Genomic DNA, 11,971 nt, shown 5'->3' with positions numbered 1-11,971 from the left:
CTTCGGCTTGCAACTTAGATGTTTCGAATTTCTGACAGCAACAGTGAGATCTCCAGATGTCAACAAACTGTGGACAAAATGCACCAAAGGCCCTGCATCGAAATCAAATCCTGTCAGTTCAGCTAATTTTATAGAAGTTATACTCTGTATATGTTTCATGTGGCAACAAACTGCTACAAACACAACAAAGGCCATATAGGCTGTTTACCTGTTGTGACTACAGGTGCAGCACAAGGCTAACCAGCTCACAATAATGCATGAACACAGATTGGAATAGCATGTGTGTGCAACTCCTAAAACCACACGCAGTTTCTTTTAAGGTGTGGTCACAACAGAACGTGAAGCACAAAATTCATCTTCATGAAATATGCTGTGCTCGACGCTTGGTAAAATAATGAGTGGGGAGTTAACTGGTACCGTGTTAGCAAGCTGGGAACATGGCAGAGCTAATCAGTCACAGCTAGGACTACAACTTAGGTAGTTTCAGTACTGATTAATTGGTTGGTTATTTTTATGATGGAGCTGCTTCAGAGAAGTATAGAGATGGTCAGAAGGAGCTGCATCGCGTCTTTGTGGCTTTAGAGAAAGTGTACAACAGAGTGCCGAGAGAGGAGCTATGGTACTGTATGAGGATGTCAGGAGTGGCAGAGAAGTACGTCAGAGTAGTTCAGGATATGTATGAGAGGAGTACGACAGTAGTGAGATGTGCTGTAGGTCAGACAGAGGAGTTTAAGGTGGAGGGGGGGCTACATCAAGGATCGGCTTTGAGTCCCTTCTTGTTTGCTATGGTGATGGACAGGTTGACAGATGAGGTCAGACAGGAATCTCCGTGGACAGTGAGGTTTGTGGATGACATTGTGATCTGTAGTGAGAGCAGAGAGCAGGTGGAGGAACACCTGGAAAGGTGGAGGTCTACTCTGGAAAGAAGAGGAATGAAAGTCAGTCGTAGTAAGACAGAATACATGTGTATGAACGAGAGGGAGGGAAGTGGAACAGTGAGGTTACAGGGGGCTGAGGTCAAGAAGGAGCAGGAGTTTAAGTATTTGGGGTCAACGGACCAGTGTGATGGGGAGAGTAGGAAAGAGGTGAAGAGGCGAGTGCAGGCAGGTTGGAGTGGGTGGAGAAAGGTGTCAGGAGTGTTGTGTGACAGAAGAGTGTCAGCAAGAATCAAAGGAAAGGGGTACAAGACAGTAGTGAGACCAGCTATGCTGTATGGGTTAGAGACTGGAGCAGTGAGGAAAAGTGATTATGGTGGAAAAAATGTCCATCACAACTTCTCAGAGCCCAAGGTGATGTCTTGTTCTTCTGACCAGAAAGCCAAGCCCCAAATATTCACTATGTGATCAATGTGTGGAATTTTAGCTTGTAAAATTACTTAAATGAGTTATTGATTATCAAGAAATTTGCTGCATCTCCACTGCTGGTCAATAGTTTTAGGTCACCTCCGTGTTCCCAGTTGTTACCAGTGGGATCCAACAGGTGAACACACCCTTTGTCATTGTCTCTCCAACTGAAACCAAACACTGCTGGGACAGACAGCACCACAGCAGATGTTCCCACAGACGTGTTGCACCTGTCAGCTGCTTTGCTTTCACTCTTCACCTGGAAAGTCTGGACCCTGTGCTGCCGTTCCATCACGTGAAGCTGACCGTCTGGTTCTTTCCTCATCCACAGCCTGGAGCTGTTTGTGGCTCCTTCTACTGCTACAGGGTGAAACCCTGAGAAGCTCTGACTTCCTGGGTTCATGGCCTTTTTCATGGCCTTGAACCTGTAGGAACTGTTGCATCAGTTTTCAAGGCTTCTTTTACTTCACAGCTACAGGAAAGACAGACGTTCCCCTGTTACTGGACCCTGGAAAAGGACTTGTTTATATGACATTTACACACATTTATTTGCTTTACCTCAGTTTACTTCTTAGCTTTGGACCATTAAAGGTCATTCACTGGTTGTGTGTCAATAAAAACTAGAAAAATGAGGGGCGATCTTAAACTTTTGACCAGTGGTGTAATTTTCTGTCAGCCAACTAACGGATTAATAGAATACTTTGATGCCCTTAGCAGAGGAAAAGGAGGGTGAGAGCTGTGTGACAGTAGACCCTCGTGGCATGAGATGTCTCCTAGACGGGAATTTAGGAGAAGAGAGGCTCCTTTGTTTTTGTCGTCTTCCCCCCCCCACCCTCATATGGCAGGATGGTGTGCATGTGCGTGTGCGTGCACAGGCTACGGGCCAGATATCTCTGTTTATTGTATTGTGTTCACTGAGCCTGGGAACCTTGCTGCTATTTATAAATCTGAGGAGCTCTACATTCCTCACTTTTACTCCTCTAACCTTGGTTTGCTTTGGGCTGCTCTGTGGTGTGTGTGTGTGTGCGTGTGCGTGTGCGTGTGTGTGTGTGTGTGTGTGTTTAACTGTGGCTCCGAGCCGTTTCAGATTGGAAACAGATGAAGTTTTCACTAAAGCTGACACACGCTGAGGCTCACATATGCTCGCAGACCAAGTCCAGTTCCTTTGTGTTGGCTCAGATCCCTCCCTGCTAAATGGCTGGAAACTGGTAGTGGTCTAAAAATAGCCCGGAACATGGCTAAGAATAGCCATGATGGGCGTGTGTGTGTGTGTGTGACTGTGGTTCGCTGTGAATGACTGAGTGTGTACGTATGGCTATGTGAGCCAAGGGAGGAAAATGAAGACGAAGAGAAGCGACTTGAGGCCAAGCAACCAGGTCTCAGTTCCCCACAGCCGCCTCCTCTTCCCTCCTTCCCTTTTCTCTTCTGACCCAGTCCACTTTGTGTCAAGGCAAAAGTTACTGGTATATGTCATAATTTATGGACTGTAGCTATGATTCTGCTGATCTTTTGGTAGTGTCCCCTGCAGTAATGCCAGAAAACACAGTTTGAAGTTTTCAGATCCTTCATTAAGTAAAAAACAGTCTGGTATTTAAAATCCTACAAGTATAATCAGCTGCATGCAGTACTTGTAGTACTTGTTTTGCAGAGAATCTGCCCTTTCTGCTGATATATTGATAGTTAAATTTTGCTGTTGGAGCTGGTTTTAGTTATTTTATATAGAGTAAGTCCAGTGATTCCCAACCTAGGGTTCAGGCCCCTCCAAAGGGTCACCAGATAAATCTGAGAGGTCATAAAAATAATCACCCCATGAAACAAGAGGAAAGAAATTACTTCTTGCCTTTCTCTTAAAAGGTTCTCTTAAAGATTTGTAGTTCTTTGAGCCTCAAATACATGAAATTAAATATGCAAAGTTGTAAATGATGTGTAAAGTTTTTGGGGAAATCCACTCAGACATCTGAAACCTTAGGATGACAAGGCAGAAAGGTTGGAAACTATGGGTTTCATCTTTAACCTGTTGAATTTATAAACTTATCTCGTTTTAATTTATTTCTTTAATCTTAAAAGTGACTATTTGTCAGATAAATGTAGTGGAGTAGGAGCAGTAAGTAGCATAAAATGGGTAATACTCAAGTACAAGAACTTCACAACTGTATTTACATACATTGCTAATACAGTGTATTAGCTACACTCTGCTGAGTCGGTAAAGTCTCACAACATGGAGTTTGAAAGTCTAAACCAGACCAGTTAAACTGATACGCAGTTCAAAGTCGTGAACAATCCAGGTTATTTGTTTTTTTTAGAAACTATAGCAGACTTCTTTTTCACTTAGCTACTGATGGAGATATTAGTAATCAGTTTTTTTTAAGGAAATTATGAGGAAAGACTTCAGGAAAGTAGCTGGAAAATGGATCCGTACTGTTACCGTGAGTCTTGGTGTATCATCTAGGTCTACATCTGAAAATGTGTAAAGTTCTTATTAATTAAACACAAGTAATCGCCTTAGATCATTGTCTTTATGTCCCTATAATTCCAACCAATTCACATGATTCTAAACGTGAATCGGGAGCGTCTAGGGAAAAGTGCAGTCCTTATTTGTTACATCTATCTCACACGTCAGTGGAGGAAATATGTGTTTTTCTAATTTTGGACAAAAGTTCCATCTGCTGCCTGAGCGGCGGCAGTGGGATGTGTAAAGGCTGCATGTCGTGTTTCTTAGCACACACTTCAGAGTGTGCGTGCACACACATACCGGTAGCATCATCAGCTGTGAAGAGGAGGAGGAGGAGGAGGAGGAGACCACCCACGGCACAAGGAGAGCAGTAGAAGGAGCTGAACTGAGAAAAGACAAAACACAACTGATGGACAAGAAAAGCAAAGGGGGGGGTCTAACCCCCTCCCTCCTCAGCTGCCTCCCTCTCAGTCTGGAGCGCCTCCAGGAAGCTGCTTAAACCACCTGCCACCACACACACATTCCTGGTCAGTGGTGGAAAGTGAGTAAGAATATTTACACAAGGACTGGACTTAAGTCATACTTTCATTTTATGTTACTTTACACCTCTACTCTGTTAAGTTTATGAGGAAACTATTGTACTTCTTGCTCTAGTACATTGATTCGACAGCGAAGGCTCTGTGTAAACATACCACACTAACTAAATGTGGTGGTTTACTGCAAGTGTGGTGCAGTAAAAATGTACGAGTGCAGAAATATGAAGTAGTATAAACAGAAAATTGTACTAGAGTGTAGTACTTTTGTTCATGTACTTGGGTACTTTCCATCAGTGCTAAGGCTAGGCAGTTATTCACACGTCTCCTTTTGCTTATTAAAATACTCCATAGTTGTCAGATGACTTTTTTGTTTATCAGTTAACCAACCAACCCACAGCTGAAACCGCTGCTCAATTAACTGATTTGTCAATTAGCAGAAAAGTACTTTGCTACTAGTTTGATTAACCATTCATCTGCCTCTTGTTGTGTAGTGGGGTCATCTGTGATAGTAGCTCTGACAAACCGTCACCTTTTCAGGATTCTTGACATTTCATAAACCAAACATCTGAGAAAATATTCGTAATTTAGTCATTTTAGCTCTAAACAGGCCGTTGCCCTTGAGTAAAGTTCTGAATGCAGGACTTTTACTTGTAATGGAGTATTTTACAGTGTGTTGCTACTGTATAAAGTAGTAGCGTTGATGCTATTAGTATTAACAAACTCATAATAAGATTCAGTGACAGGAGACATGTTGCTACAGAGCGAGTACTTTTACTGCTGATACTTTAAGTATATTAATCTGATAACGATTCTCTACTTTAAGTCAAATGTGAAATTCAGGGATTTCATAACTAAGGAGAAATTTTTACATCATGGTGTTCTTGCTTTTCCTAAAACAAATGGTCTCAGTATTTGTTCTAGCGCTCGCTGGCTGCACCGAGGTTAGCTGGGCTCTGTTGGAGGAGGAAGGAGTGGGTGCACGGTAGTGACTTCTCGTTGGGGGTGTGTATGTGTGGAGGGGAAAGTAGGCCGGAGCACTTGGTTTTAGGTTTTAATAGACAAGCCAGATTGACAGACTGTGAGGGAGGGATGGGAGAAACACAGGAGTAAAAAATAGCCTTCTACGGCCATCCCTCCCGTAGCCACGCTGGCATTGGTGGTAGCTGCCTCCCCCTCCTCTCGCCACAGACCCCGCATCCTCTTCTCTCTAAAGCTAAACAGGTGGACATGACTGGGATGAGTGGGATATCTGCACTGGGCAACCACTGAGCCCTGTGTGTGTGTGTGCGTGTGTGTGTGTGTTGTAGTTGTCCGGTGACATGCCGGGCTAATGGGCTGTGAAGAGCCAAACCACATGCTGTACAGAACACACATAAACACACCGCCATCATCACCCTTCTTCTTCATCTGATACCTGCATGAGACAGTTCACAACAGTGAAATGAAGCTTACTGGTTTTTGACTCAGGCAGAGCAGGGTAATGATGATGATGATGATGATGATGATGATGGTGTGCTGGTTGATGGGATATCTGCTCCGATGGCGCTCTCTAGTGGTTAAAATAGGCACAGCAGCCTTTTTTGTGAAGCCATCCTTTAAACTAGAATTTAAAGTTAATTGTAGGAGCCATGAGTGTTTTATGGTAATGTTGAGATGTTTTATTGTTGTTGTCATGGTGATTGAGTTAGGTCACATGGGTATAGGCGGTGGCTTTCATAGATGAGGAGCATGAGAGTCGGTCGAAGTATTTTTATTTATTTTTTTGACCACTACTCAGTCTGAGCGCTGTGACGTCCTTTTTACACTTTGTGACCAAAAGATTATTTTTCTATGCAGCAAAGGTATGAAACCTATTTTTATGGACCCAGAGCTTTTTGATGGTGCATCAGTCGGCTAACGAGGCCCGTCTTCAGTCACTGCATTAATCTCACAATACATTTAGTTCATCTTTGAGGACTCATAATGTCTTGGTCGCACTCGTTCTGTTTCACTAGTGTAAAATCCCCTGTTTGTGTCAGTCAGCGTCTCCTCACTGAGCTGTAGTGGAGAGAGAGTAACACAGCGATTGTGCCTACTGTTTGAAGAAATATATTCTGGTGCAAAAGCTTTAAAATGCTGTAAAGTAAGGATGCTTTCAAAAATATTATTCGTTCACCTTATTTCTCAGTTAACATCAACAAAGCACACGGGTAAAAGTTTTACTAACGTGTTTACATGTCTGTTTCCTCCTTCTAACCAGACGCTGCGTAAGAAAGGTTTAAACGGCTGCGACAGCCCTGACATCGAGGCTGACGACTCTGCTGGCCAGAGCCCAGAGTCCGACGAAAAATACCGCAAAATCAACGAAGACATTGACCTGATGATCAACAGACAAAGAATCTGTGTAAGTTCACATCAGCTCAGCAGTTTCAGGTGCTCTGCTCAGTGACCGTCCAACTGACAGGCTCCTTCTGAATTGTCCAGCAGGGTCTGCCCCCCTCCAGCTACGATATGGGAGTGCCCGTCCCTGGCAATAGTCCCAGTGGACTGATGTACTCCCACCCTGGCCTAGGAGGCAGCCTGGGTAACCGCAACCTGCTGCCGATCTCACACACACACCCTTCACTGCAGAGAAACAGTATGTCCCCTCAGCGACCCTCCAGCACTGGAAATGCAGGTGAGTCTAGATGAAAACACGTTTCCATCTGTGTGGCCCCAGCGTTTGGCCTGTGGATCTGACCTTGTGTTTCCTGTGTGTCTGCAGGTCTGATGGGTTCAGAGCTGCCGAGCACCATGGTCTCCAGTGTGGGTAAGAATAGAACTTTAGATTCTTCACCGGTTAAACGTGTTTTTAATCAGAGTTTTATCTTGATATTTATAAAGGGAAGTAAAAAAAAGAACAGCCTCAGCTTTTTCAACTTTATTATAATTCTACGGGACAGTGAACAGCAGCGACCTGTAGTCGTACATTACAGAAATACATTTTGAATACAAATATTACTGTTAAAAACAGCTGACAGTTTGTGCATTATACAATCAAAAATAATCATTAGTTGTAGCCCTAATTACAAATCCACAATTCAGGAGGCACCAAGTCATGAGAGCAGCACCACCGTGATCACAGTTCAGAGGTTAGACCCTGATTTCATCAGTAACCGATTTACTATTTTTGTAAACATGTCATCTTCCAAACCAAAATGCTAATCAATCTGTGGTTCCAGCTTCTTAAATGAAAAGGAGAGTGGTGAAGTGAGATTACTAAAATAACCCATACATAAAAAATATAAAGGCAGATTGAAATTCATAAATGAAACCCTGAATCAGATGCTTTAATCCAACTCCAGATGGTGGATGTGTCATGTAGCTGCTCCTACATGAAGACAGCCTGCGTAGTGAACTGTACAAACCTCCTCTTTCTGTTTCTACCTAGGAAATGGCAGCTACAGCGGCCACTGCTCCTCCCCCGGGCTTCTGTCTCCAGAGGGAGTCTCCAAAAACATGCAGGAGAAGAGTCCCCTCTCCATGAGCATGAACCGTAAGCCTGACCTCCGGACACTGATGCCCCCCTCCAATAAGTGCAGCAACATGCCAGCCATTGTGAGTGCTTTTGTTTTTGTTACACTATCAGTTTAGTTTTGATATCCCTGAGGAGTCCTTGATAATGCAGAGACTGATTTTGTCTGCTTTAATGCTGCCTCCAGTGTGAGGACTTTGACCTCATGTTGGTAAGTAGCTCTTACATTACATCAGATCACAAAGTGCAAAACAAATGCTGTGCCACAGGAAGGAGCATGACGGCCAAAGAATGTATTTAGTCTACAAGGAAGACTCCTAGTTGTTGGAGCTGATTCAAGCCATTTTACTCACAGCAGCTGTCAGAGAAGTATAACTGGACAAAAGGTGCAACAGTTCTCTTTGAAATGAGCTGGAGGAGAAGTTGTACAGAATCAAAATACTTTGCTCAAATCTAGGTTCAAGTGAAGTCCTTTTAGTCAGAACAAGTGAAACCAAAGTTGCCCTAAAAGGTAAAGAGTGACAGTAGACTCCAGTAGGTAGCTTTGACTGGAGGAGCAAAGAGTGTTTAAAAGCCTTTATTTAATCAGGCATCTCAGTTAAAAACAAAACACTGCTTTATTCATCAGGGCAGAAACAAAACAACTGATGAAGACCTGATGAGGTCGAAGTCAGTCGACATTTTTAGATTAATGCCTGATTAAAGGTTTTTAAACACACTCTTTACTCCGCCTTAGAGTGCCTGAAGAGCTTTGTGGCATCTTATCTTTAAGCGCACCCTGAGTTGTTAGATTACCGCACAAGGCCTCCTCTCCTTTTGCAGCCCAGGACTATCTCAGAAATATGAAGCTGCTCTTTGTCTGATCAGTAACAGTTTGTTGGTTCAGTCTGAAACCAGTCGCTCTTTTCTCTGGTTAGTTTCTGTTTCAGTGCCACAGTATCAGTATGTGTGAAGTCTAATGGTTCCCTTTTCTTTTCAGAACCAGAGGATAAATCACTCTCAGACGGCTCAGACACTGTCGACTCCTGCGGTCTCCATTGGGCAGGGAATGGGCGGGTATCCGGCTACGCTCTCCTCTTCTTATGGCACAGGTGAATACTACTCCGCTGTAGGCCGGTGAAAGGCAGGAGGCTTCCTCACGTAGGGTCAGGTTAATGATGAGGATGTTCTGGGTGTGTTTTCCTCAGAGTTCTCGCTTGGCACCGACTTGTCCCCTCTGTCCGGGTTTGGAGGGTCCGGTCTTGGATCTGTGAGCTGGCAGCAGCAGAATCTACAGCACTCGGCACTCGGACACATGGGGTGAGCAGCTGGAATTAAAAATATTTCTCTACATAAATAATTTAAATGAGTAGAAAACTATGGAAGCGCATTGCATTCACCGAAGGAGAAAAACTGGAGGATTTTGTTGTATTTGAGTTGGAGCGCTGCAGAGCCTACCTGAAAATCATCAGCTTTTAATTAATTCTTCAGTGAAAGCTGTCCACATCGATGATGCATATTAAAAGTAAACTGTTAACAGCTAATTCATTACCTGTACTGAGCAGGAGGTGGAAAGTTTCAGAACCTGCTTGAGAAACATTTGGATTTTAAGGTTTCTTCAGTATTTGTTATTCTGACGGCTCATCCAACAGAACGTAGCAAAATTAACTGCTTATAGCTAATGTGGCAAAACAACCAGATTTAGCCGACATTACGTGGCCTAAAGCCTACCTCCTGTTTCTTGTAATGGGTTATAATAGCTATTTAAGAAGACAGTCACCAGAACAGATCAACCTGTATAAGAAACACCAATAATAGTGCCAGAGATATGGGGCGCTGGTTTAGCCTACACTTGTTTTATGTTTTGGAAAACTAAGTGTATGGAATTAGCAGTTTATTCTTGCTATGTGTTGTTGTATGTACTGACAGAATTATGTTAATATTGAAGAAATTTTAAAAACCTAAGGTTCTGAAGCTTCCCAGCTGCTGCTCACTGCATGTAGATGGCGTGTTACACTGTAGGTGGCACCATTGAGGCCCATTTGTAGTCTATATTTGTTTATGCTGTGGAACATTAAATACACCAAAATAGCTGTTAACAGTTCAGTTTTGCTATTCACTATGGGATGTACTGACAACTATCACTGAATTACTTTGATACTAAAGAACTCCTTAAAACCTGATGATTTTCAGGCAACTTCTGCAGCGCTCCAACCTTTGCAAGTCATAATTCCAAGACAAGATCCTTTTTCCTTTGGTGAAAGCAGTGCATGTCCATAGAAAACAATACAACATGGCATAAAGACGGAAAAGATGTTGACTACATCTTAGCGCATTTCTTCCTGAAGTAAGGTGACACAGCTGGATGTTAACGGATAAGGGCGGTCATCTTCAACACGCCCCATACAGAGACGAAAACGTACATCTACTCACTGCTAGTCTGTCAGTCCTGGATTATGTTCTTCGTCTGCGCCATAGACGCACACGGCTGCACTGGGCGACCAAACTATGTTACAAATGTTGCCCCAAAAACTCTGACGTACAGTTGAGTCGTGCTGCTTCAGACTCTGTAAAAACTTGGTTTGGAGCTTTTGGGGCAACATTTTTAACATATGTGGGTCACCCAGTGCAGCCACACGTTTCCGTGCTAATCCGGGACAGAGACTAGACCAGTGTTAAGTAGCATCTCCAGTGAGAATACAGCATGTCATGGGAAAAGAGTCACCTACCATTTGGAATCAGCATGCACCACTGGAACAAACTCCCATCAGCCACTTTTCAGTCTTGGCGCTGCTGCTTCTTTCTGTTCCCAGAAGTGTAGAAAGTAGTAGTGCTTTTCTTTCATAAGTGCTGTTTAAATAAACTTCAGTGGAACAGTCACCAAGCAGGGCTCAGTGTGAATTAACATACACTGACGGCCCCACTCTCTTCTCTTACAGGAACATGTGTCAGAACTCAAACCTAAACCTCACCTCTGCTCATCAGAATCTGCAAATCAAGTCAGAGCCGGCCTCTCCTCCAAGAGACCGTGGCATTGGCATGGTTGGCACGGGACTTGGAGGAGGTGTGACCACAGCTGGATACTCCGCATCTGGCCGGGGCCCCAGCGAACAGGGCCGCTCCCCCGGTGACAGCGTGTCTAGCTGTGGGAGTTCATACGACGGCAGTGAGGAGCGTGAGGATCATCACAGAAACGACAGCTTCCTTCTCCGGCCTCTGTCTGGTCAGGATGAGCACCACAGCCCCTCAATAAAACGGATGAGGCTATCGGAGGGCTGGGCGACATGATGGGAGGCACCTGCAAGCAGGGGGGAAGGGGGTGTTAGCGAAGTTACCGTATAGTGTTATTAATATTATCATTATATTCTTCTTGTACTGAGTGGGTGTGCTATATATGTGTAATGGTAACATGTACATGGCCTCGAGTCAGACACTGTCAGTCATGCTCTGCTGTATTTACATATACTGCAGCTAGACTTGTACGCTAGAGGAATGACTTTGGGAGATCAGTCCTAAACTTTGATTTGAGTCCAGACATCCTTAATAAGGAAGGAAGACATTGGAGCTTTGACAGTTAATCTGTTATTGTCCTGAAGAGTGAGAAACTGAAACACAACTCAAAGCAAAGATAAAAGAATCTCCCACCACCCGAAGACTAGTTAGTTAGGGATGCTAAATATAAAGCTACTAGCTGTTTTGCTTAGCTTAGCATAAAGACTGGAAACAGCGAGACCCTCTCCAAACACAACACAATCTGACTACCTGCACCTGTAACACTAACATGTGAAATCTCATTTAATTTGACAAAAAAAAAAAAAAAAAAAACCCAAAAGTTCACCATTTTACTGAGGATTGTGTGTCGACGTTTTGCACTAAGAACGTCAGAAGTAACTGGCACTAAAACCAGCAGGTGGCAGTAATTCAATCTGCCTTAGCTTTAGGGCATTGACAGGACTGCTGAGGTTTCCACCAGACACCACAATGCAAAACTAACGATTTCAGCAAAGCTGCAGTCACGAACATCATGGAATGACAAACTTTAGAGTTGACTGTTCCATGGAACTAAAGATGCAGTTACAGTGGGTACGGAAAGTATTCAGACCCCCTTAAATTTTTCACTCTTTGTTATATTGCAGCCATATGCTAAAATCATTTAAGTTCATTTTTT

The 11,971-nt window shown here is 43.6% G+C and overlaps 1 protein-coding gene and 1 long non-coding RNA gene across 2 annotated transcripts in view; one reads left to right on the top strand and one right to left on the bottom strand.

Annotated features, from left to right (window-relative positions):
- LOC109953179 (myocyte-specific enhancer factor 2C) overlaps window positions 1-11,026 on the top strand; it is a gene marked incomplete at its 3' end in the record, with an annotated part of 27,834 nt that extends 16,808 nt beyond the window's left edge. The window contains 8 exon segments of the mRNA XM_020588595.1: window positions 6,571-6,714; window positions 6,798-6,987; window positions 7,075-7,119; window positions 7,741-7,907; window positions 8,012-8,035; window positions 8,804-8,915; window positions 9,012-9,123; window positions 10,743-11,026. Coding sequence (XP_020444251.1) covers window positions 6,571-6,714; window positions 6,798-6,987; window positions 7,075-7,119; window positions 7,741-7,907; window positions 8,012-8,035; window positions 8,804-8,915; window positions 9,012-9,123; window positions 10,743-11,026 — 1,078 coding nt within the window.
- LOC109953180 (uncharacterized) lies at window positions 9,045-10,850 on the bottom strand. Its single transcript, XR_002273859.1, has 3 exons — window positions 10,776-10,850; window positions 10,533-10,606; window positions 9,045-9,131 (listed from the first exon to the last, which is right to left on the bottom strand). It is a non-coding gene; the product is annotated as an uncharacterized LOC109953180 (long non-coding RNA).
- Window positions 11,027-11,971: the final 945 nt, after the last annotated feature.

This window comes from Monopterus albus, unplaced genomic scaffold (genome assembly GCF_001952655.1).
Source record: "Monopterus albus unplaced genomic scaffold, M_albus_1.0 scaffold569.1, whole genome shotgun sequence".
NCBI classification, from domain to species: Eukaryota; Metazoa; Chordata; class Actinopteri; order Synbranchiformes; family Synbranchidae; genus Monopterus; species Monopterus albus.
Note: the sequence above shows the minus strand (reverse complement) of the source record. Positions and strands in the feature narration are given on the sequence as shown.